Here is a 26,499-nt window from a genome sequence, read left to right on the forward strand (position 1 = left end):
ATGTCGAAACAATGGCTTGTTAAATGAGCCATCACTTATCAATTGCCCCCACTTTAAAGGCTCTGTCAACACAAAGAGCCTAAGCTGGACACTGGGTGCGGGGGGGGGGCGAGGAGGGTGCGTGTCTTCAGGGCAGCTCAGAGGCTGCTTTTGCAATATACATTCTTTTATTAGAAACAAAGGACTGCTTAACGTTTTACTCTGGCGAACTCATAGGCAGCTATGCACTGGGTCAGGCCCTTCCTGCCCCCCCCCCTCTGTGCCCCCCGAGCACCTTTAGATCTGCTCCCCGAGCGCCCGCCGCAGGACACGGGGCTGCTCTCTGTGCTGGGAAAAGTCACCTGTTCATGTGGTAGATAGGTAGGCCACGCCTTGCCCATCCCCATCTCACCCTCCTGGATGCGTTCATCCACTGCAAGGCAAAGTGTCAAGCAGAGTGAAAGACGCCCATTTCTTTATTTTATTTTTTTTATTATTGAATAATAACAAGATCTCCCACTCGTTCTCCCTGTTGTGGTGAAGTGCGGCCGCATTCAGTGAGGCAGCAGCCAGCACCTGTGCAGTGTCAAGCAGAGCCCGGGCCTTTGTGCAGTCCGCGCCTGCCATCTGCTGGTCACAGTGAGAACTGGCCAGTCTATTGCTCATCAGTTCAGTTGGTGAAACTTGATGGGCAGAGAGGCGTGGGTTCAGGGATGAGAAAGGCGATGTCCTCGTGCTGCCTGGCGTGTGCGGGCCTCTGTGACAGAGGGCAGGGCACAGCACCCGCTTCTGCATGACGGAACACGGGCAGCAAGGTGGCACGGGTGCCATGCAGTGGGGAGCGCCTGGTACACCATGACTGAGTAGGATTCCGGGGGAAGCCCATAAAGTGGGGGGGCTTCAGAGGGGGCAGCATTCCGGGAGAGGGGCGGGGTGGGGGGGAGTTCTAAGAACAGCTCCCTAGGCTAGAGCGCCCGGTGCAGTACTTATCATTGCCATAGACCCTAACTGCATTGGGCGTGAGGGCAGTGCCCCGACGTTACCCAGGGAACATTGCTTTGCTAGGAATTCACATCGGTGCAAATATTATATTGTACACACCTGCAACACCTCCCGGCTTTTGGTGTGAAACCCAGACGGTAATCGATAGGGTACTTGGGCTTGTTAAAGTGTGTGTTGAAGCGCGGGGCACTCCGCGTGCCAATGTGGGCTAGAGAATAACACCTTGAAACCCTCGCCCAGCCCTCTCATGGCACCGCAGCGGGGCTTTCACAGCATTCTCTTCTGCTGGCGGTGGTCATGTGTGTAAGGCCGGACTTCCCTTTGGCGTGAAGGTCGCATCGGGCCATAACTTGGTGGCGGGTCATTATCCCAAGTGATAATGCCCCCCCCCCCCTCCCGAGCTCTGTAAGGCTATTGGTACATTTTCTAGTAGCACTGCTGCATGTGTTGGAGTTTTGGTGATGAACAACATTTGACTTTAATAATTAGTAAGATAAAGAGCCAAGCTATTTTAGCAAAGTAAATGTGCTTTTATTTTCTAGTATTTAAAGAGCTGGGTTGTCGTAATGAGTTTAATTGCAACTTGGTTATAGCGGGTTTAGCATGAACATGTGTTAGATGCTGTGAAAAAGTAAACAGTTCCTCTATGACAAAGGGAACATATATTCCCATGTTTTAGCTTTCTCTTTGATGGGGCGGCGGGAGTGGAGGGGGCCAGGGGGGGGGGGGGTCCTCCCGCTATTGCCTGGATATTATATCCCTGTTTGCCACTCTGCTTTTGAAGACAGAATGTTGGGAACATAGTCAATACCAGTAGTTATTGACTGCACTCTGAACATTCTCCTGGATGAGATGAGGTCAATATTGATCTCCATGTGCTCAGAGCATGTATGATCTTACAATCTCGGTTTGCTTAGAGAAGATGCACGCCACGTGGGAGCAGGGCATTAACACACATTGGGAGCCTTCTGGAGTGTGAATGCTGCACTCTAATGCACACCAATGCCTCTGCTCTGCATCCGTTTTAAGGGATTGTGTCCATCAATGAAGAGCAATGCATGGAGGTTTGTCTCACTGAGGACCAACCTGTCTCACTGGGGAGCAATAGGGGATGCCAAGCCTCACCGGGGAGCAATGGAGGCAGGCTGGGCCTCACTGTGGAGCAATGGGGGATGCTGTGCCTCAGTGGGGAGCAATGGGAGGATGGCAAGCCTCACCCGGGAGCAATGGAGGCAGACTGGGCCTCACTGGGGAGCAATGGGGGATACTGTGCCTCACTGGGGAGCAATGGGGGATACCAAGCCTCACCGGGGAGCAATGGGGGATACCAAGCCTCACTGAGGAGCAGTGGAGGCAGGCTGGGCCCCACTGGGGAGCAATGGGGGATGCTGTGCCTCAGTGGGGAGCAATGGGAGGATGGCAAGCCTCACCCGGGAGCAATGGAGGCAGACTGGGCCTCACTGGGGAGCAATGGGGGATGCTGTGCCTCACTGGGGAGCAATGGGGGATACCAAGCCTCACTGAGGAGCAGTGGAGGCAGGCTGGGCCCCACTGGGGATCAATGGGGGATGCTGAGCCTCACTGGGGAGCAATGGAGGGATGATGTGCCTCTGGGGGGTAATGGATGGATGCTGAGTGTCTCTGAGGAGCAATGGAGACATGCAGAGTCTTACTGGGGAGCAATGGAGGGATGCTCTGCCTCACTGGGGAGCCATGGAGGGAGACTGGGCCTCTCTGGGGAGCAATGGAGGGAGGCTAAGTCTCTCTGGGGAGCAAAGGGGATGCTGAGCCTCACTGGGGAGCCATGGGGGGATGACGAGCCTCTCCGGAGGGGGCAATGGAGGGAGGCTGAGTCTCTCTGGGGGAACAATGGAGGCATGCTGAGTCTTACTGGGTAGCAATGGAGTGAGGCTGGGCCTCACTGGGGAGCAATGGAGGGAGGCTGAGTCCCTATGGGGAGCAATGGAGGCATGCTGAGTCTTACTGGGTAGCAATGGAGTGAGGCTGGGCCTCACTGGGGAGCAATGGAGGGAGGCTGAGCCTCTCTGGGAAGTAATAGAGGGAGGCTGAGTCTCTCTGTGGAGCAATGGGGGGATGATGAGCCTCTCTGGTGGGGGCGGGGGGGATGCTGAGTCTCTCTGGGTAGCAATGGAGGGAGTCTGGGCCTCACTGGGGAGCAATGGATGGAGGCTGAGCCTCTCTGGGAAGTAATGGAGGGATGATGAGCCTCACTGGGGAGCAATGGAGGGATGATGTGCCTCTGGGGGGCAATGGATAGATGCTGAGTGTCTCTGAGGAGCAATGGAGGCATGCAGAGTCTTACTGGGGAGCAATGGAGGGATGCTCTGCCTCACTGGGAAGCCATGGAGGGAGACTGGGCCTCACTGGGGAGCAATGGAGGGTGGCTTGGCCTCTCTGGGGAGCAATGGAGGGAGGCTGAGTCTCTCTGGGGAGCAAAGGGGATGCTGAGCCTCACTGGGGAGCCATGGGGGATGATGAGCCTCTCTGGAGGGGGCAATGGAGGGATGCTGAGTCTCTCTGGGGGAACAATGAAGGCATGCTGAGTCTTACTGGGTAGCAATGGAGGGAGGCTGGGCCTCACTGGGGAGCAATGGAGGGAGGCTGAGCCTCTCGGAAGTAATGGAGGGAGGCTGAGTCTCACTGGAGCAATGGAGGCATGCTGAGTCTTACTGGGTAGCAATGGAGGAAGGCTGGGCCTCATTTGGGAGCAATGGAGGGAGGCTGAGCCTCTCTGGGGAGCAATGGAGGGATGCTGAGTCTCTCTCGGGAGCAATGGAGGCATAATGAGTCTTACTGGGTAGCAATGGAGGGAGGCTGGGCCTCACTGTGGAGAAATGGAGGGAGGCTGAGCCTCACTGGGGAGAAATGGAGGGAGGCTGAGCCTCACTGGGGAGAAATGGAGGGAGGCTGAGCCTCTCTGGGGAGCCCTGTGGGGGATTCTGAGCCTCACCGGTGAGCAATGGGAGGATTCTGATCCTCACTGGGGAGCATTGGGGGATGCTCGCCCTCACTGGGGAGCAATGGACGGAGGCTGAGCCTCACTGGGGAGCAAGGGAGGCATGATGTGCCTCACTGGGGAGCCATGGAGGGATGTTGTGCCTCACTAGGGAGCAATGGGGGGATGCCGAGCCACACCGGGGAGCAATGGAAGGATGCTGAGCCTCACTGTGGAGCAATGGAGGGATGGTGTGCCTCACTGGGGAGCAATGGAGGGATGCTGTCCCTCACTGGGAAGCAATCAGGGGATGCCGAGCCTCACTGGGGCGATACCAAGCCTCTCTGGGGAGTAATGGGGGGATGCCAAGCCACACTGGAGAGCAATGGGGGGATGCTGAGCCTCACTTGGGAGCAATGGGGGATGCTGATCCTCACTAGGGGTAATGGGGGGATGCCGAGCCTCACTGGGGATCAATGGTGGGATGAGGAGTCTCACTGGGGAGCAATGCAGGGATGATGAGTCTCACTGGGGAGCATTGGAGGCATGCTGAGTATTGCTGGGGAGCAATTCAGGGATGCACACCCTCACTGTGGAGCAATTCATGGATTATCTGCCTGACTGGGGAGAAACAGGGGAGGCTGAGCCTCTCTGGGAAGTAATGGAGGGAGGCTGAGTCTCTCTGGAGCAATGGAGGAATGCTGAGCCTCACTGGGTAGCAATGGAGGGATGCTCTGCCTCACTGGGGAGCAATGGAGGGATGGCAAGCCTCTCTGAGGGGCAATGGAGGGATGCTTTGCCTCACTGGGGAGCAATGGAGGGAGGCTGGGCCTCACAGGGGAGCAATGGAGGGAGGCTGAGTCTTAATGAGGAGCAATGGAGGGATGCCGAGCTTCTCTGGGGAGCAATGGAGGGATGCTGAGCACACTGGGGAGCAATGGAGGGATGCCAAGCCTCACTGAGGAGCAATGGAGGGATGATGTGCCTCACTGGGGAGCAATGAGTGGATGCTGAGTCTCTCTGCGGAGAAATGGAGGGAGGCTGTGCCTCACTGGGAGCAATGGAGGGAGGCTGTGCCTCACCGGGGAACAATGGAGGGCTGCTGGGCCTCAATGGGGAGCAATGGTGGGCCTCACTGGGGAGCAATGGAGGGATGTTCTGCCTTACTGATGAGCAATGGAGGGATATTGAGCTGCACCAGGGAGCAATGGAGGGATGATGTGCCTCACTGGGGAGCACTGGGGGATACTGAGTCTCACCGGGGAGCAACAGAGGGATGCTGGGCCTCACCGGCGAGCAATGTAGGGATGCTAGCCTCACTGGGGATCCAGGGGGGGTGGTGCTCTACCTTAGTGAGGAGAAGGGGGTACCCTGACTCACCGGGGATCAATGGAGGGATGCTGACTGTCACCAGGGAGCAATGGAGTGATGCTGAGACTCACCGGGGAGCAATGGACCGAGGTCCCCTGGGGGTCATGGAAGACACAGATGGAGGGAGACACTCAGATGGGGGATATGGAGGCATAGGACGTTGAAGACACTGGGTTGAGTAGCTGCATGGTCAAGAGGAACTTGAGTGACAGATATATTTATTATCTGAATTTAACAAAAGGTGTGCCACAGTATCTTTGCTCATCAGAAAGTTTTCTGGTCATATTTGCTCTGAAAGGCTCCTGCCTTGTTTGAGGTTGCGCTCACAGTTACTGTGTGAAGCGTGTTTGCTCTTGCATGTGCTTAGTAAACATGACACAAGGCCTCAACGCCGCTCTCTGACACCCCCCACACCACTCAACACCACCACCAGCTCTTTTGGGGTTTGGCCCTTTTCTGAGCTGTGAAGATTCAAGCTGTCATTTACGCTTCTCAGATGCATAATTTGTGGGATGTTTACGCTGGCTGATGGGAGTTTGTGAGGAAGTCGACCATCCGCACGCGTAGTGTGCGCTCGCCTGGGTTTTTTTATTTTTAAATAATGAAAATAAATGATGGGAGAGCAACCTCCGAGAAATGTGTGAGGCCATTCCGCTCCCATTTCATCTGCTTCCCGCATGAATGCATAGTCACATGTACTCCAGGAAGACACAGCCTACAGGTGCCGTCTTCGCCAGGCTTGGCCAGTAGGAATGTGACAGCCACGGGTACATCAAAGCACCTCAAGAAGGGGGAAGGCGCACCTTCCTCCAGCCATGGGCAGCCTAATTTAAATATCAAAGACTCCATGGATCTGCTTGCCCTTTGTCTAATCCGGCTGGTGGCAGTGCATACTAATGAGAGATAATTGAGGCGAGCCTCGAAGTGGCTTGGTTGCAGGAATGACAACAGGAAAAGCGGAGCTAACACGCTTTTGGTATGCAATGTGTCAACTTGAAGCTAGTTCCCATCCAACTGTATGGAAGGCAGTGAACAAAGTACCATTGATTAACTCTCAAACCCTTAATATACACCTGATATACTGCCCCATGTCCCAATTGGGACATTTGAGGAAGACATTAATACAGTCCTAGATAATAACCTCAAAAGCTCAACGCAAGTATTACTATTAGGGGACTTTAATCTGGGGTTCAATGACCCCTCGGATCTGCCAGCCCTGGCAACAGCTAATACACTAGCAGAATTAGGCTTCACCCAAAGAAGCACTACCCCTACCAACAACAAAGGTAGAATACTAGATTGGGTGGCAGACCACAACTGCCATGCCAACATCCTTTCCATTTTACCGCTAGCCTGGACCGACTACTACCTACTCTCATTTACACTCTCCACCAATAGACCTCCACCCACTGCTCCCCCCATGGCTCCACCCACACTTACCAGAAATAAAAAGAGCATCACAGGGGATAGGCCTATCCCTGCCTTCCTCCCTACCCTTAATGCACTTCCTGACAGCGCTGACCCAGAGAGCCTGGTTGAGGAGTTCGACAAAATTATGGCCTCTTCCTTGGACCAGATTTCCCCCCCCTAAACTCCGACCAAGTAAGCCAAAAATACATCTGAACAAATGGTTCACACCCTTCCTAAAAAACCTAAGGCAACAAAAAAGAAACTGCGAGGCTGCCTGGAAATTACTACCCTCGGAAACCAACAAACTAAAGCTCACTAAACTCTCATCCCTCTACAAAAAAGAAATCTGTCTAGCTATGCGGGCATCCTACGACACTCGGATCTCCCAAGCTAATTCCAATATGAAAGAATTATTTGCTATTCTCAAAGAATTAGAGACCCCCATCCCTATGCCAGACACATGTAACAAAGATAAAAAATGGTGCTCAGACATCCAACATGCACTGGCTAATAAAGTATCTACTTTACAAAAGAAAATATCCCAAAAAAAGGACTCTTTAAAGAACCCACCATCTCCCATAATAACTGGGAACACAACCGAAGCCCAACCCACCCGACTCAACTTCTCCAAAGTATCTATCCTCGAGGTGGAAAGAATCATTCTATCCCTCAAACCATCCCACTGTCAGGGCGATCTGTGCCCGGCACAGCTCATCAAGGATGCGGCTCCAGACCTATCACCCTTCATATCCAAGGTCATTAACGCTTCATTTACCACCGGTACTATACCCACCAACCTCAAACAATCATGGGTACTTCCACTCTTAAAAAAAACAACGCTAGATCCCTCCACTCCCACCAACTACAGGCCGATCACAACAGTCCCTTTTCTTCTAAAAATATTAGACAAGGTGGCCTACACGCAAATACAAAAATATTTGGAATTACACCACCTACTAGGAACTAGACAATCAGGCTTCCGCCCACAACATGGAATGGAGACGGCCCTCATTGATCTCAAGACCCAAGTCGATGAGCTCAGAGACAGTGGCAAATCAGCCCTACTCCTCCTCCTGGACCTCTCAGCTGCGTTCGATCTGGTGGACCATACAATATTATGCAACCATCTCGACACAGCAGCACACTTCTCAAAGGAAGCTATTACTTGGATGAGATCTTTCTTAAGTGGCAGAACCATGAAGGTCTTCTTGCCCTCTGCAGCTGCAGACCCCATACCCATCACTTGTGGTGTTCCACAGGGATCCTGCGTTTCGCCCACACTGTACAACATATTCACCAAGCCCCTTTTCGATGATCTGGACCATCTTGGTATCACCTACACTAACTATGCAGATGATACCCAGATCCTCCTCCCACTTCCAGAGGATTATGACAAGGATTTGGCCTTGGTGAACAGAGTGTACCTCATCATCCAGGCATGGATGGCCATGCACCGTCTATGCCTGAATGGTGATAAAACCGAACTCATCATCCTGCGTACCCGTACTAACTTAAAAAAACTGGGACCTGACTACTCTTCATTCATAATCAACGGCAACCACATTAAGGTGGCACAGGAGGTAAAAACATAAGGTTTTTATCTTGATTCTACGCTTTCATTCACCAAACAGGTCAACACGCTAGCGTCCTCTACGGCCTATACGTGCAAACTTATAAGAACAGGTAAGCCCTTTCTCTCCAATAACAGCTGCACCATCCTGGCCAGAGCACTTATCCTGTCCTGCCTGGATTACTATAACGCCCTGTACATAGGTTCCAACAAAGCCATCATTAGAAAAATTAAAACCCTACAAAACAATGCCCTTAGAGCGGCACTAGGCATTTCCAAAAGAAATCACATCTCTGAGAATAGATGACAGAATAATTGGCTCCGAACCAATGACAAAATCCTTCTAAAAACTGTGTCGCTCACCCATAAACCTCTCAATAACGCCACCCCTATCTACCTCTCTGAGAGATTCCACAAACAGACTTCCATAAGACCCACCAGATCAGCAAACAGGGACCGCTTGCCCATCGCTAAATTCAAACTAACCACGTTTGGAGGTAATAGTTTCCCCATTAAAGCGGCTAAACTATGGAACTCCCTGCCTCCTACACTGAGAACAGACCAGTCTTATCTTAACTTTAGAGCCAACACCATCCTGTGGCTGAAAGCCAATAACTATTAACTCACATGATGTCAACTGAATTGCAACTAACAACGCTTATCCCGAGCTGTGACCTCTATTTGTTATTCCTAGTATACAACACTTGTAATATTTGTTGCCATTGTAAGAAATGTGTTTCACTTTCATGACCTAACATATGCTACCCTGTGGGGATAACTACAACATTGCACATAATGCCTGGAATATCTGTAAATAGCAATGTCTCCTGCTCTGTAATTTATGCTTCACACTTTTGACTCCATGTAACTAAGCTTTGCATTATCTTGTTTGTTTGTTTGTTTGTTTGTTTGTTTGTTTGTTTATTTGGTAACGCGCGCCAAACCCATTAGGTAGCCGGGCGCAGTAGAGGTCAAGACAGCTTAAGCTTGGTTACATAATGTGTAAACTGTCGCCCTGATACCTCTGGGTCTGGCGCGCATTATAAATAATAAACAAACAAACTATTTATCATAGGCAAACCCCTGCAGAGCTGATCCCTTTCAGAGGGGTGAAGTATGTGATTAGAGGGAGACAAGAAGTCTGCTCTTGCCACATACTTCAATGGAGACCTGTGCTTTAATCAAGAGTCACAGAGAGCTTAGTTAACCAGAGAGACACTTTGATCTACAACAGACAGGAAGATGGGTGCGACTTAAGTGTACATTGTCACCCCTTAACTTTTCCTGTTGCAGAGCATTCTGGTCCTGACCTCATACATAACAGAAGATTGTTGGTGGGGACCCAAGATTGGTTCATTAAGGTAGGGTTTAGCCTGCACCAATCACTGGGGCCCATTTGGCTTTAAAAGAGGGCTGAACCCCTCACTTAGCAAATCATCTGACGACTTTGAGAGGAGTAAGAAGGACTCATTTGGACCCGGGTTGAAGTTACAGTCTACCTTACATCTTTTGCCAGTGAAGGAAGGCCAGGAGTTCAAAGAGGGAAGCAATATCCCTCCCCTAAACATCTCCCAGGGGACAGAAGCAGATACAGGACTCAGAGGACCCGTCCAGCAGCCTCAGAACTGGTACCCAGCCAGCACACAGCGTGCCCTTCTAGGTTCTGCCAGCAAGCATCCTAGGTGGGAAGTGCTGGAGAGTGTCTGAACTAAGGACAAGGCCGTTGCCTGCAAACACTCTCCTGAGCTTTGGCCCGTCTGCCTTGAAAGGACGACACAAGCCCTGCGAAGAAGCTGGAAGGTGTGCCACACAAGCATCAACCATCGTCCATCTTTTAAGGACATTTTATAGACAGTCGAGTCCTTGAACCACATCCAGCTGCTCTGCTGACTGTTGTCACGCCGCAGTCACCAGAGCCGTCCGAGATGCCTCGACCAGCATTCCAGATCCACCAACTAGCACAGAGACAACGATTCTTGGCCCTGATCCGCTGCGCCAGCCATCCTGCAGCCGTTCATCCAGCCTCGCTTGCCGAACTGTCTGGCGCTTGATGCCTGCAGTTGTCTGCTGCCACTAACTCTGTCTCGAGGGCTGCAAAGTGCCCTGGAACTGCATCGATGCTGTAGAGCACCAAAAACGTCTTCAGCACCAGGTACATTGTGGTTCTGCCCACCCGGTCCTTCTCCGAAGGCCCCTGGAGAAAGTTACGACCCTTTGCCCCCTTGGTGCTGGAACCGAATATCCCTGAACAGTAAGACTGATTACTTTACCAACTACCCTCCTGTCAGAATCCAGAGCGCATCCCTTTCCCTCGTGAAACTGTCTGTCCTCTGTGTTCCTTTAGAGGGTGGGTCGTATTTGTAGTGTGCTAGAACTGTCTGTTGTAGTAATAATAAACTAGATATTTTTATACAACCTTAACTGGGCAGTCCCTTTTATCATTGAGTATAATTGTATCTTTGCTGTGTTGCAACTAACCAACGATCCACGACTTTGCAGAGATAAGCCTGCCGTTCAAGCCACGTTACCAAAATTGGACATGGAGGTCCTTTAATTCACTTTTAATCCAATCTGTTCGGATCCCTTTTGGTGTACAAGAGGTGTAGGGTTGATTAATGGTTTAGAAACCGATATTCATACCTGAACCAATGGTGCTCCGGAAGTTGATTCGTCCCATTGGTGGCAAGCGGTCGGATCAGTTGGAGGCTTGCGCACAGCTTAGTCACCCAACGATAAAAGTACTGTTGCAGGCAGCATTTAGTCACTTCTAGGTTTTAGTAATAGTCATGAAGCTTGACATGGAGATTGTAAAAGGCATGACAAAGGATGCCCTGCGCGTCTTATGTCAAGAGAGGGGACTTGCCCACAGCACTGAGATTAATAAACCTGAGTTACTGACCAGCCTCCAAGCTAGGGTAGAAGCAAGGGTGGTTGGGGAGTAGACCCCAGGGGATGGGCTAGGCCCTGTGTACCCGAACAGACAAGACCTTCCGGAGGAGGTAAATGATGAGGAGGACCGCATAAGCAGTGTTTCTTGCCAATCATCCCTTGAAGAGCAGAAGGAGGTCAAGATATCCGCCTCTAGCGAAAGCAGCAGTAGTGGCTCAAACCACAGTGCTCGGGATAAGCCCTGACGGCACATCACAAAGATATAGTACAGGTTTATGAAGTGGGGACGGATATTTTCGACTGTTTTGAAGTGCTCGGGCTGGCATTCCAGCTGCAGGAGGTGGATGAGGTACTGTTAGGTGCAGCCCTTATGAGTCGCTTACCGACACCAGGTACTGATGCAATTCTTCAGTTAACTCCTGAGGAAAGGCCCGTTTATTAGAGCATAAAGGCAGCCCTCCTCAGAACGTTCTGTAACACCCCAGAACAGTATCTCAAGAGATTCAGAGAGCTCGAATGAAAAGTGGGCAGACATTTGAGGTGTTCGCACACTTGTCATTGAAATATCTGAGCGGGTGGGTGACACATTTAAAGGGGTGTACAATTTGAGTGCGTGTGTGCATGTGTTGAAAAATTGTGAGGTCGACCTACACCAGGATCTTGTGGACAAGACTATCACAGACCCTAGGGAGCTTGCAAAGGCTGTCGACCAGTTTGTGAGTACTCAAGTCCAGAAAAAGGCTCAGGCGAGCACATCAAAACCAGAAGAGAATTCGGCAGACAAAAAAGTAAACAAGGATGGGAAGGGCAAAGGTCCAATCCTCTTCAAAGTCAGGTCCCCAAAAGAACGACAGAAAACCTACAAACTCTAGTTCAGCCGTGCACACCGAGAAGGAGAGCATAGGCACCCCTAACACTGGGACACCAGCATTCTCACAGCCCAAAGGTTGTTTTCGTGTCTAAGGAGCTGGGCCATAGGAAAGGGGATCCTGCTTGCAAGGGCTTACCCAAACAAGCCATAGTGAATGTTGGACTCATGGAACAGGCCATCATCAATGTGGGCCTCTCAGAGGAGGACTTCCCACTAGGCCAGGGGGTAGCCAAATATGGATTGGTTACACTGAGTGGGAACGCTAACGGATCTCTAGAAGAGGCCCCAGTTCACAATAATACTCAATTCTATCTAGAGCACGTGTACATCAACTAACACAAAACTCCTGCGGTCCGAGACACCGCGGCTAGCGTCACCACTGTCACCCGGCAGTGGGTACAGCCAGGCCAGTATATTGCTGGGCCTGATTTGTGCATAAGTGGATTTGATGGTAAGAGTAAGTGCCGCTTGGCGATAGTAGAATTCAGCTGGTGAGGTGAAACAAACTCGCGCTGTGTAGCAGTGAAAGACACCATCCATATCCCATGCCTGTTGGGTAATGATCTTCCTGATCCCGAAATAGTTGCAGCAGCTACACGATCGAGGGCCAAAGAGAACGCCTGATTGAACACTCTGAGAGCCTTACGGCCTGGAGTGCTTCCAGAGGGCTTGTGTGAGGGACTGGTGTGGCCGGAAGCCCCTAGTCCACTTCCACAGACTACTGAGTCGCCTACTCCTACGGGAGAGGGGCCAGTAGCCACGGAAGACCCTACTTTGGTAGCAGGGGACTCTGTGACTTCAGAGTTGTTTGGCACAGCGCAGGAACCTGAGGTGGAGGACCAGGTGAGCGCAGATCTGAAGGGCCCACCCAAGCTGGATGAGTTTGCATCAGCTGGGGGCCCAGAGCAGACTGACTTCTACACATCCCAGAAAGAGTGTCCCACTCTGGCAGGTCAGTGGAAGCAAGCGGAGGAGCAGGCTAAGGGCTAGGCCCCTGGCCTGTTCAAAGAGTACTTTGAGGATGGACCCCTGTACAGTGAGCCGAAGGATTCTGAGGGCACCAAAAGGTTGGTGATTCCTCAATGCCACAGAAAGTTCCTTTTGGATTTGGCTCACCAAATTCCTTTAGCTGGTCACTTGGGAGTGACTAAGATATCCGACTGGTTGTCTGCACACTTTTACTGGCCGCAGTTTGGCATAAATGTTAAGGATTTTTTCCGGTCCTGCCCAACATGTCAAGCTTCTGGCAAGTAAGGTGGCGCCACGAAGGCCCCCTTAATTCCACTACCCGTGGTTGCGCGGCCTTTTGAGAGAATAGGCATGGATATTGTGGGTTCTTTGCATCCTCAAATCAGCTCAAAGAACAGATATATCTTGGTGGTGGTGGACCACACAACGAGATACCCCGAGGCTGACCCTCTGAGGATCATCAAAGCCCCTGTGGTTGTGAAGGCTGTGATTGGGATATTCTCTTGTGTTGGATTCCCCCAAGGAAGTTGTTTCTGACAAGGGATCACATTTCAGATCAGCATATATGAAGGATATATGGGAAGAGTGTGGAGTCCTCTAGCGGTTCTCTACCTCCTTCCATCCACAAACAAGCGTGCTTGTTGAGCCGTTCAACTAGACCCTGTAAGGCATGATAGGTGGTTTGGAAGAGCACCCGAGGAGAAAATGGGATATTCTCCTGCCATGCCTTCTGTTCGCCTACAGGGAGGTGCCACAGAACGGAGTAGGGTTTAGCCCCTTGAGCTTCTGTTTGCACACCCTGTACGAGGTCCCCTCAGTCTAGTGAAAGAGGGATGGAGGGCAGCCTCTCATCCCCTACACGAGATGTGGTGGACTATGTACTCGGCCTTCAGTCTAGAATGGCAAAGAACATGGAACAGTCGATGAAATTCCTAAAGGCCAATCAGGAGCAGATTAAGCACTGGCACGACCAGAAGGCCACAGTGATAGTCTATTCTCCAGGCCATTGGATGTGAATTATGGAGCCTGTCAAACCCAGTGCCCTTCCGGACAATTGGACTGGGCCTTACTATGTGCTGGAAAAGGTTAGTGAGGTGAATTATCTCATTGACGTAAAAGGACCTAAACAGATGTACAGGTCTTTCACGTCAACCGGCTAAAACCCCATTATGGCCGGGATGACTTGGTCATGGCGTTAGTGACTGACGGAAAGACTGATGAGGAGACCGATCTCCTCCCATACCTCCTGCACACTGAAGCCACAGATGGGTCAGTTGAAGGCGTCAACCTTGCAAAGGACCTGTCAGAATAGCAACTGACAGACTGTTGCTGTTTACTGGGACAGTTTGCAGATCTGTTTTCCCTGACTTCGGGTCGCGCAGATTGGTGCACCCATGATGTGGAAACTGGAGACAGTAGCCGGTGAAGAGTACAATTCACTGGATGTCCGATAAGGTCAGGGACACCACTAAGGAGGATGTTTCCAAGATGCTGTCCCTTGGAGTGATAGAGCCATCCCCCAGCCCCAGGGCTAGCCCGGTGGTACTGGTCCCTAAAAAGACCAGTGATGGGAAGACTGAAGTTTGCTTTGTGTGGACTACAGGGGGCTCAATTCTGTCACGAAGATAGATGCTCACCCCATTCCTCAGGCAGATGAGCTCATTGACAAGCTCGGCCCTTACAGGTGCATGAGTACTTTTGACCTCACAGCGGGGTATTGGCAGGTTGGCTTGACAGATGGAGCGAAAGAGAGGCCAGCATTCTCCACCCCAGATGGCCATTATCAGTTCACTGTGATGCCCTTCGGATTGAAGAATGCCCCTGCCTCTTTTCAGAGAATGGTTAACCAGGTTTTGTCTGGACTGGAAAACTTCAGTGTCGCCTATCTAGATGACATTGCTGTGTTCAGCCACACCTGGGAGGATCTTGTATCCCACCTGAAACAAGTGCTTCAGGTGCTGCAGAATGCAGGCCTGACTATCAAGGCCATGAAGTACCAGACAGCGCAGGGTACAGTGACTTACCTAGGCCACATGGTCGGTTGAGGTAAGAAACAACCCCTGGAAGCCAAGGTACAGGCTGTGAAGGATTGGGACATCCCCACCACACAGACACTGGTGAGAGCCGTCTAGGTCTCACCGGGTACTACCAGTTGTCCATCAGAGGGTATTGGACCATTGCCATGCCCCTGAATGTTGTAACGTCAAAAAATATGTCAAAGAAGGTAACTTGGACCCCCCGCCTGTTAAAGCTCCTTTCAGGATTTAAAGGATGGATTGTGCAGGGCCCCATTTCTAAAAGTGACAGACCATGGTCAGAAATTCATTATCCAGACAGCCGCCTGTGATTTTGGGATTGGAGCAGTGTTAGCGCAGCTGAACTCTCATGGGGTAGAGTAACCTGTTGCCTACATTGACAGGCGGTTGACTAAAAGGGAAAGGATCTGGGCTGTCATAGAAAAAGAGGCGTATGTGGTTGTGTGGGCCGTAAAGAAGCTGAAACCCTAGATCTTTGTGTCTCACTTTATGATCCAGACGGACCACAGGCCTCTGCAATGGTTGATGGCCATGCAAGGGGTGAACCCTAAGCTTCTGCGTTCAGCCATATCCCTACAGGGGTTAGATATGGACATCCAGCACAAGCCAGACTCCCAGCATGGAAATGCAGATGTCCTCAGCCGGTACTTTCACCTTGAAGATGAATAAGGCCCTCAGTAGGGTGGCAGTTCAGAAGTTGAGGCTGGGGGGCATGTGAGGAATTCGGCCATCCTCATGGGGTGTGTTCGCCCACCTGAGCTTTTTCATTTTTTAATAATGAAAATGAATGATGGGAGACCAACTACTGAGAAATGTGTGAGGCCATTCCGCACCCATTTCATCTGCTTCCCGCGCAAAGTGCATAGTCACCTGTATGCCAGGAAGACACAGCCTACAGGCGCTGTCTTGACCTGTCATGTCCAGCGGGAATGTGACAGCCACGGGTACATAAAAGCATCTCAAGAAGGGGGAAGGCACACCTTCCTCCATCCATGGGCAGCCTAATTTAAATATCAAAGGCTCTACGGATCTGCTTTCCTATTGTTTAGTTCGGCTGGTGGCAGTGCATACTAATGAGAGATGATTGAGGCAAGCCCGTGGAAGGGGCTTGGTTACCGGAACAGACAACAGGAAAAGCGGATCTAACACCCCCTTGGTATGCAATGTATCAACTTGAAGCTAGTTCCCACCCCTCTGTATGAAAGGCAGTGAAATGTATGTCTGAGTCCATCAGTTACCTTAGATACCCCTGCAGAGCGGACCCCTTTCAGAGGGGAGAAGTATATGGTTTGAAGGAGACAAGAAGTCTGCTCCCAGCACATACTTCCAGGGAGAACTGCGCTTTAATCAAGAGTCACAGAGGGCTCAGTTAACCAGAGCGACACTTTGATCTGCAACAGACAGGAAGATGGGTGAGACTTAGGTATTGTTGTCACTCCTTACCTTTCCTGTTGCAGAGCACTCTGGTCCTGACCTCATGCATAACAGAAGATTGCTGGTGGGGACCCAGGATTGGTTCATTTAGTTAGGCTTAGCCTGCACCAATCACTGGGGCCCATTTGGCTTTAAAAGAGGGCTGAACCGCTCAATAAGCAGATCATCTGAAGACTTTGCAAGGAGTAAAATAAAGGACTCATTTGGACCCGGGCTGGAGGAACAGTCTACCTTACATCTTCCGCCAGTGAAGGAAGCCCAGGAGTTCCAAGAGGCAAGCAAGATCCCTTCTCTAAACATCTCCCAAGGGACAGAGTGTGATAGCGGACTTGGTGGACCCATCCAGCAGCTCCAGAACCGGTACCCAGTCAGCACACAGCGTGCCCTGCGCAGTTCTGCAGCAAGCTTCCTAGGTCGGAAGTGCCAGAGAGATTCTGAACTAAGGACAAGGCTGTTGCCTGCAATTGTCTCCTTAGCTTTGGGCCGTCCGTCTTGAAAGGACAAGAGCCTTGCGAAGAAGCTAGGAGGAGTGCCACACAAGCATCAACCAGCGTCCATCTTTTAAGGACCTTTTCGAGACATTTGAGTCCTCGAACTGCATCCGGGTGCGCCACTGACTGTTTTCACGCGGCAGTCACCAAAGCCGCTGAGACACCTCGACCAGCATTCCAGAACCGCCAACCAGCACAGAGAAAACGATTCTTGGCCCTGAACTGCTGCGCCGGCCAGCCTCGCTTGCCGAACTGCCTGCCGCCTGATACCCGCAGTTGTCTTCCCCCACTAACTCTGTCTAGAGGGCTGCAAAGTGCTCTGGAATGGCCTCAATGCTGTCGCGCACCAAGAACTTCTTCACCAACAGGTACATTGTGGTTCTGCCCCCCTGGTCCTTCTCTGAAGGCCCCTAGAGACAATTACGACCCTTTGCCCCATTGGTGCTGGAAACCAAAATATCCCTGAACAGTAAGACTGATTACTTTACTAACTAGCCTCCTGTCAGAATCCAGAGTGCACCCCTTTCCCTTGTGAAACTGTCTGTCCTCTGTGTTTCTTTACAGTAGGGATTGTAATTGGAGTGTGCTAGAACTGTCCGTTTTTATGCAACCTTGACTGGACAGTCCCTTTTATCACTGGGTAATAATTGTATTTTTGCTGTGTTGCAACTAACCAACGATCCACGACCTTGCGAGGATAAGCCTGCCGTTCTGTCCACATTACCAAAATTGGACAAGGAGGTATTATAATTCACTTGCGTTCCTAATCTTTTTGCACCCCTTTTGGTGTACTAGAGGTGTGGGGCTAATTGATGGTTTAGAAACCGATATTCATCCCTGGACCGCTGGTGCCCTGGCAGTTGATTCGTCACAGAGTTGTAGTCCAAAATCTCTACAGATCAAAGGTCGCACACCCCGGCAAATTGGAGCACCTGAACATCATGAAAGCTCTAATGGCACTGAAACAAGCAACGCGTGTCATTTTGGGCTGGAAAGTAGGGTACATTCTCATGAAGTCCTGACCTACGAGTGGAATATTCAAATTATGGCTGTCAGTTGAGATAGGAAATGGTTAAACAGACATTGAAAAGCTAAAGAGGTGGAGAGGAACCCAGGGAGCAAAAGTGTGGGTCAGTGGGGGACCTGAATATGGGGCCAGGGGAATCTATGTGGTTGTGTGGTCCTGATGTCTCCAGCCTTTGGCTTTCCAGATGTTTTGGACTACAGCTCCCATCAGCTCTAGCCAGCATAGTCAATGGTGAGGGATCAGTGGAGGAGAGGTATGGGATGTGGTGAGGGCTCATGGGAGGAGAGGTACGGGATGTGGTGAGGAATCATGGGAGGAGAGGTATGGGATGTGGTGAGGGATCATGGGAGGAGAGGTATGGTATGTGGTGAGAGGTCATGGGAGGAGAGGTATGGGATGTGGTGAGGGATCATGGCAGGAGAGGTATGGGATGTGGTGAGGGATCATGGGAGGAGAGGTACGGGTGTGGTGAGGGATCATGGGAGGAGAGGTACGGGATGTGGTGAGGGATCATGGGAGGAGAGGTATGGGATGTGGTGAGGGATCATGGGAGGAGAGGTATGGGATGTGGTGTGGGATCATGGGAGGAGAGGTACGGGATGTGGTGAGGGATCATGGGAGGAGAGGTATGGGATGTGGTGAGGGATCATGGGAGGAGAGGTACGGTATGTGGTGAGGGATCATGGGAGGAGAGGTATGGGATGTGGTGAGGGATCATGGGAGGAGAGGTACAGGATGTGGTGAGGGATCATGGCAGGAGAGGTATGGGATGTGGCGAGGGATCATGGGAGGAGAGGTATGTGATGTATGTGAGATAGAAGGAAGCGGGCACTCAGCTCCCTGAACTGCGGTGTTGTGGTCCCATAGGCCAGACGGCGCTGATTGGGCAGGGGGTGGAGGGGATTCTATCGTCACTGGGGCAGAGCAAGTCCTCCAATCAGTGCAGAGGAGAGAGTGCGGGCCACATCAGGGCCCGCCACCAGAAGGGGGCGGGGGCGTGCAAAAGAACATGGCACTGGAAGGCTGCAGCAGAAGGTGGCATTGGCTGTGATCTGGCGTGAGCTCCTCCGGGACATAAATAGCCCAGTCTATACAATGACGTTCCATAGTGTTTGCTGCTTCGAGGCGCTTTAACAGGTGTAAATGCGCCAGCTGATGCGGCGAGAAGTAGTGCCAGACTTAAGTTTTGCAGGAATCTCACTAAAGGCGTCTTCCTCTATGTAAAATAATTCTAATTAACATGAACAGTAAAATATGCACTCGCGAAAATGCACTTTAGTAATGAGTAAAACTTTCTGAGAGGCACACGACGGCAAATGAGTACAGTCGGAGGCGAATGGTTGGCTTTGGCCGGGCACGACGCCAGTGCCTTGGCACTGGGAAGCACTTACTTTATGAAGAAGACTCGCCCGTCGCGGAGGACGCCGTAGGTCCACTTGTCGGGCAGGTCCAGCCAGGGCACGTCCTCCTCGGCCATGGACGGGGACAGGGGAGCCTGAGTCCCTCCCTCGCCGTCTCTTCACGGGGAAAGCACGGATCCCTGGGCCAGGATGAGGCAAGCCCGCTCGGGTAATGGGGTCAGCGGGGAGGCACGGAACCCAGTGCCGTGCCAGGCTCAGGGAACTCCCAGGCACTGATGCAAGTGCTGGGCACAGCAGGGGAGGGCCACGGGACAGGCTCCCTGCTCCAGGGCCACCAGCGGAGGCAGGCACTGTCCCCTGGACCCACTGCTGAGTGTGTGTGCGTGTGTCAGGGCCACAGGACGGGCGCCCCCGGACCCAGGGCACGAGCTGGCAGCAGCGGGAGAGGCCCCGGATTCCCAGGGCAGTGTGTCACTGCTAGCCCGGGCCGCCCTGACTTGCAGAGCAGCTGTGCCATGAACAGGTCTGGGGAGAGAGACTAGAACATCTGCATGCCTCGCCCAGGGCTGCTGCTCCACCTGCTTATTTGGGACTGAGCGCATGCCCCTGGAAGCCATTCCCTGGCTTCCTGGCCAGTCACCTGCACGCGGTCCCCCTGGAATGCGCCTCTCGGGCATGCTGCCCCACGGACATCTGCCCTTCTCTCACCTCTGGGCTGGGGTGCTCATCCAGCCCAGGTGCGCTCGTTGCATTCTGGTACTTGTAGTTTCCCCCTCTCAGGCCTGAGTGCAGGGCCATAAGTCACAGGCTGCTGCTTGCATCCAAAATGGGGGCGAATGAGAGCCGTGTATTATGTAATAAAATGTTAGGTCCTTTAATGGTGAGAAAACGATCACACAGTCATTGTTTTATGCTTTCAGCACTTGGGATCATGGAACTTGTAGTCTGCCATTTATATGGGGCTTTGGTTTAATACAAGCACCAGAACATGAATGACAGACAGACCTGGATGAACTACTCACACCTGACACGAGGCCACTTACAGCTCTCTGGATAGGGACTTCTAGGCTCTGTTTGGATGTTGAGGGACTATACTGGCCTTCATTTGTTTCTGAAGGCCAGTAGGTTGGGGTCATGGGGAAATCGATGGGTGTGGAGTTTTCATCAAAAGAATGGACATTTTGAATGTTCCAGGAACGGGTGGTCCTTGAGTTTTCAAAAGGCAGGTAAGGTGGGGTTTTGGGGGAACAGGCAGGACTTTACTTGTTTTCTAAATGTGTGCAGATTGCAATGGTAGCGCAGGAATTGGTTGTTCAGTTGTATCCCAGAGGCAGGTAGGTTGGGATGTTAGCAAAATGAAGGGGTGTTGGGTTGTGTCCCAAAGGCCGGTAGGTTGGGATGTTAGGAAACGGGTGGGTATTGGGTTGTGTTCCAAAGGCCGGTAGGTTGGGATGTTAGGGAACGTGAAGGTATTGGGTTGTTTCCTAAAGTCCGGTAGGTTGGGTATTTGGGAGCAAAGGTGTGTCTGGAGTTGTTTTGTGGTTAGTAGTAACATAACGTGGTTAATAAACACTCTTACCTTGCAATCATCACTGGTCGACAAGGCGTTCCCAGCAAGTTAAGGTTTCACATACCCTAGATGGCTGCTTGCCCTAGATGCTGGCTTACCCTAGGTGGCGGCTTGCCCTAGATGGCTGCTTACCCTAGCTGGCTGCTTGCCCTCGATGGCTGCTTGCCCTAGATGGCTGTTTACCTTGGATGACTACTTACCCTAGATGGCTAGATGGCTGCTTACCCTAGATGGCTGCTTGCCCTATATGGCTGCTTACCCTAGATGGATGCTTACCCTAGATGGATGCTTTCCATGGCTGCTTGCCCTAGATGGCTGCTTGCCCTCGATGGCTGCTTGCCCTAGATGGCTGCTTGCCTTGGCTGATTGCCCTAGATGGCTGCATACCGTAGCTGGCTGCTTGGCCTAAGTCTTTTGGGGGTTGACTTCATTTTACTGTAGGTTTGCTGCTGTGGGGTTAGGAGGGGCTATAATGCAATTATATAAAAAGGTGTTTTGTGGTAGCTTGAGACTGAGTCCAAGTGGATGTTTATTAATTCACATCTTTCTTTTGATAAAGCTTTTTACGAGATCACTCTGTTACGCTCACCTGGTATCCACGGGGATGCCACCCAGCCAGTTGGTCGTTGGTGCCCTTCCCAATGATTCCCTGGTGTGGTCTCGGTGTCGATGGGATTCCGCCTGGAAATGAAGACAATATTAGGACTAGGCGACCAAGGTAAGTGTTCCCCCACCTCCCCTGTGTTTCCAGCCCCTCCAGGTTCTCTTCTCACCTGGTTGTCTGAATCGGTGGGCTCTCCGTCCTGCTCTCTGGGCAGGGGCGCGTTGTCTTTGTGAGCGGGGGCGTCCAGTTACTTCACTGACTGCTGCCCTTGGAGTGTCTTTCAGGTAGGTCTTATTGCGATTGATGGCGTCGTAATTCTTGCATGCCTTTTCTCTGTTCTAAATGTCTCTTTTTATCTCCCTAGGAGCGCAGAGTGTCCACTTGGAGAACCGGATATGCTAGTTCTCACCGGGAGATGATGGCGCGCTATAGCGCTATGATGCGGTAAGGAGGCACTTTGCGTAGCCCAGCAATGTCTTGTCCTCGCTGACCTGTGCTTTTCTCTTTCCGTAGGTCGCAGTGAGTTCCCAGCGCAGATGGAGTTCCGGAGCTATGCCGGCCGAAAAGCAACCAACCAGGTAAGTCTTTAAGCGCTTTGTGGTTGTAATGTCTCCACTACCTCTTTTAATGATGTCTTTCTCCTTTTCTCAGGTCCTTCGATCCGTGCGGTGAACTCCACCAACAGAGCTGCCCAGGAGCTGCGAGCAGTGAAGGATGAATGCAGGTAAGATTCTGCTGCTAACGATGTTCTTGGTTTTTCTGCAGGTCCGGAATTCACCAGGCTCGTGAGAAAGCTGGAAACGGTGAGCGTCACGTTGCTAGAAGCAAAGTAACGCGAAGCGTGTTTTCTTGTTCGGGTGTGGTTTAAATAGCCACTGTAAAGTAGTCCAGGTAAAGTAGTCCCTAGGCCACCACACCCAAAACACTAGCCTGCATAGCTTGGTTCTAGGAATCAAGCTATGTGGATGCCTCCATGTTGGCTGAAAGCCTAAATAAAGTAGTTCCTGAAGCAGATGTCTTTCCTTACTGATGAGCCTGGCGCCCAAGGCGCCACGACTCGCCCAAGAGGGCCTGAGAAGTGGATGCCAGGCCTTATTAGTGATCCGAGTCCTGATTCCACCTGGCTAATGGGCTTGCCAGTGGGGATCAGGGCTGAGGGTCGTAACAGCACTCCCCCCCAAGGCCCCTACCAAGGTGTGTCTCCTGCCTGGTGCAGGTTTAGTTGGGAAGTTCTGATGAAACTTCTTGATCAGACGTGGTGCATGGATGTTCTCACTGGGTTCCCAGGATCTATCTTGAGGCCCAAACCCCTTCCAGTCGACGAGATAGTACAATTTGGCTCTGGAGTACTTAGAGTCCAGGATGCCCTTGACTTTGAATTCTGGTTCTCCATCTATTAGTATAGGTTGAGGTGGTGTCTTGATTCGTGTACCGGGTTGCATTGGTTTTAAGAGGGCCACATGGAATACCAGATGGATTTGTAGATTAGGTGGTAAGTCCAATTTGACGGCTACTGAGTTGATAATTGCCTTGATGGTATAGGGTCCCAAATATCGAGGATGGAAGGTCCGGGTCCCTTTGATGGGTACGTATTTGGCGGCTAACCAAACCTGGTCTCCTACTTGATAGTCTGGGGCCTTTTTTCGATGCTGGTCGGCGAAGTGCTTTTGTTTTTCTTTAGCATGAATAAGATGTTCCTTCGCCTTTCTGAACGCCTGAGTGATGGTTGTATGAAGAGTCTTTACTGCAGGCATTTCCAAGCTGGCAGGAAGGTCAAGTTCTGATGTACGTGGAGGTCTGCCATACAAGGTGTAAAAAGGTGTTTGGCTCATGCTAGAATGTACAGAGTTGTTATATGCATACTCGGCTATCCACAGTAAGTCCTTCCAATCTCTCAATTCATGGTGCAGCATGCACCGTAAATACTGCTTGAGGGTCTGGTTGGTCCTCTCGGTTTGGCCGTCTGTCTGGGGGTGGTGACTGGTGGATAGCCGGAAGTCAATCTGTGCCATTGCGCAACATTTTCTCCAAAAATTGGATACAAATTGGCTGTCTCGATCGGAGACCAGAACTGATGGAAAGCCATGCAGACAATGTTTTCCAGAAATACTTCTGCTAGGGGGGATGCGTCCGGGAGGCCCTTGAGAGGAATAAAATGTGCCATCTTTGAGAACAAATCCACAATTAAAAGAATGGTGTTAAAGCCTTGACTCGGTGGCAGATCAGTGATAAAGTCGAGGGAAAGGGTGTGCCGTGGAGCGGGAGGGATGTCCAGTGGTTGTAGGAGACCCGATGGTTTCTGTTTTTGTGATTTATTTTGTGCACAGACGCCGCAGGACTGAACATACTGGACAACGCGTCCTTACGCCAGGTAGGCCACCAAAAGTTCTTTTTTACCTTGGCTAATGTTTTAGCGATTCCAGGGTGTCCTTCGATCAGAGAGTCATGATAACCTGAAATGATATGCTGTTGTAACTCCTTCTCAGGTACATATAGCCGGTCCCTAAAATAAGGTAACTGATCCTTGATGCAATATTGTTCTCCTTGAGTTTGCCATGTGAGGAAAGCATCCAGGTTCATTGACTGTCGAATTTTGTTTCGTAATTCGGCTTGTGATAACGCTGTTGTGATACCCAAGAGTTTGTCTTCAGGTATGATGGGTACCGGGTCTGGAGTTGTATACACTGTTTCATCGATGCCCATTCGAGATAAGGCATCAGCTTTCCCATTCTTGGCCCCTGGTCAAAAGGTGATCACGTAGTCATATTCGGCGAAAAAGAGGGCCCACCGTAACTGGCGTGAAGACTGGGCTTCGGCTGATTTGAGATATTGCAGGTTCCGGTGGTCTGTGATCACTGTAATGGTGTGTCTAGCTCCCAGAAGATAGTGTCGTCACGCCTTGAAAGTGGACTTGATGGCTAGGAGTTCTTTGTCCGTGATAGCGTAATTTCCGGGGGGTGAGAATCTTTTTGACCAGAAGGCCACAGGATGCAGCTGGCCAGTTTCTGGGTCCCTCTGTGAAAGGACCGCTCCCATTGCCATACTGGAAGCATCAGTTTCTACGACATAAGGGAGGTCTGGACGCGGGTGCCGCAGGATTGGAGCGGAGGTGAACCTTTGTTTAAGTTCCTGAAAGGCTCTTTCTGCTTCCTCAGTCCAAGCAAACTTTTTATTGCTTTTTTGTAGCAGTACTGTGATTGGGTGCACAACCTGAGAGAAGTTGGGATGAACCGGCGGTAAAAGTTTTCAAAGCCTAGCATGCTCTGTATCCCCTTCAGAGATGTTGGTGATGGCCATTTTAGAATAGCGTCAACCTTATGTACGTCCATTCTGATGCCTTTCGGCGAAAGGATGAAACCAAGGAATTCTACTTCGGTGACGTGAAAAAAACATTTCTCCAGTTTTGCATACAAACGATGTTGGCGGAGCTTGGTGAGGACTGAACGAACATGCCTGATATGATCTTGTTTTGAGGCTGAGTAGACCAATATGTCATCAATGTACACTAAGGCGCAAACGTCAATCAGTTCCCTCAGGACATCATTCATGAAATATTGAAACGCTGCAGGAGCGTTACATAAGCCAAAAGGCATGACTTGATATTCAAACAAGTCATATTTGGTACGGAAAGCGGTTTTCCACTCATCTCCGCTTCTGACCCAGACCAGGTGGTATGCTCCCAGAAGGTCTAATTTGGTATAGATCTGGGCATCTTTGACTTGGTCTAGCATTTCCGGGATAAGAGGCAAGGGGTAGCGGTTCTTCACGGTTATCTGGTTTATTGCGTGGTAATCAATACAGGTCCTCAAGTGTCCTTCCTTTTTTGGTACGAAGAACAAAGGACTGGCTGCTGGGGACTTAGATGGGCGGATAAATCCGTTTGCAAGGTACTGGTCCAAATAGGATTTCAGGTGAAGGTTGTCTGGTTCGGTAAGAGCGTAGATCCTGCCGCAAGGGATTTGTGCCCCAGGAATAAAGTCTATTTGACAATCATAAGGCCTACGCGGCGGCAATGTGTTAGCCTGGTCTTTTTGGAATAAGTCCTGAAAGTCACAATATTCATTTGGCAAAGTATTAGTTACTCCCAGAGTAGAGGCTCTAGTATTGGAAGTCTTGGAGACACAGGAGTCGGGTTCCGGGTCAGGAGAGTAGCAAGTCAGGGAGCAGTTGCTGGAGAAGGTTAATTTCCGTGCCCGCCAGTCTATCAAAGGGTTGTGAGCAACCAACCATGGCATCCCTAGTATCAACCGGAACTGAGGTGCCTTTATAAGATCGAACGAAATACACTCCCGATGTCCATCCTGGCAAAGCAAGGTTACTACTGCTGTGCACTGGGTTACAGGTCCGGAGGCGATTTCTGTCCCATCCACGGTAGTCACCTTGTCCCTGGTAGACTTAGAACACAAAGGGAGCCCCATCTCTGCTGCCAACTCTTGATCTATATAGTTCCCAACTGCTCCGCTGTCAATGTATGCTTCTACGGCATGCATCTTTGATGATTGCTGGTGATTTATTAAGATCATGGGTATCACAAAGTGTGAGGTCAGTGGCTCTTTCTCATCACTCGACAAACTGACCTCTACGGTTGCCGAGCTTGGTAGTTTTCCGATTCCTTAACTTCATCCTTTTCTGTGGCCCGACTGTCCTCCTTGAGGGTTTTATTGGGCATTCTTTCAGAAAATGTCCTGGTTTTCCACAATACAAACAAATTTGCTGTTGTCTTCTTTTATCCCACTCTTGTTTTGTTAATGGAGGTCGTATCCCTCCGTTCTGCATGGGTTCTACGGCGTTGTCTGGCCCCCGTGCCACATTTTCTTTAGGCCGAACATAAACTACTCGAGAGTCTGCTTTGGACCGGACTGCTTTTTGGTCCTGCAACCGATGGTCTAGCTGCACGACCAGATTTATGAATTCGGTACAGTCTCTGGGGGGGATCAACTACCTGGGCCAAGATGTCCT

The 26,499-nt window shown here is 51.0% G+C and overlaps 1 protein-coding gene across 3 annotated transcripts in view; it reads right to left on the reverse strand.

Annotated features, from left to right (window-relative positions):
- The window catches only part of PLEKHA6 (pleckstrin homology domain containing A6), a 534,942-nt gene extending 515,308 nt beyond the window's left edge, over nt 1–19,634 (reverse strand). The window contains exon 1 of one of the 3 annotated variants that reach the window (XM_069633107.1): nt 19,397–19,634. In XM_069633107.1, coding sequence (XP_069489208.1) covers nt 19,397–19,482 — 86 coding nt within the window. In that variant the 5' untranslated portion in view covers nt 19,483–19,634. The remainder of the gene's footprint in view (nt 1–19,396) is intronic. The other 2 variants (XM_069633108.1, XM_069633109.1) reach the window with 2 other exon arrangements.
- Nucleotides 19,635–26,499: the final 6,865 nt, after the last annotated feature.

Source organism: Ambystoma mexicanum, chromosome 13, assembly GCF_040938575.1.
Source record: "Ambystoma mexicanum isolate Mex_15411 chromosome 13, UKY_AmexF1_1, whole genome shotgun sequence".
NCBI classification, from domain to species: Eukaryota; Metazoa; Chordata; class Amphibia; order Caudata; family Ambystomatidae; genus Ambystoma; species Ambystoma mexicanum.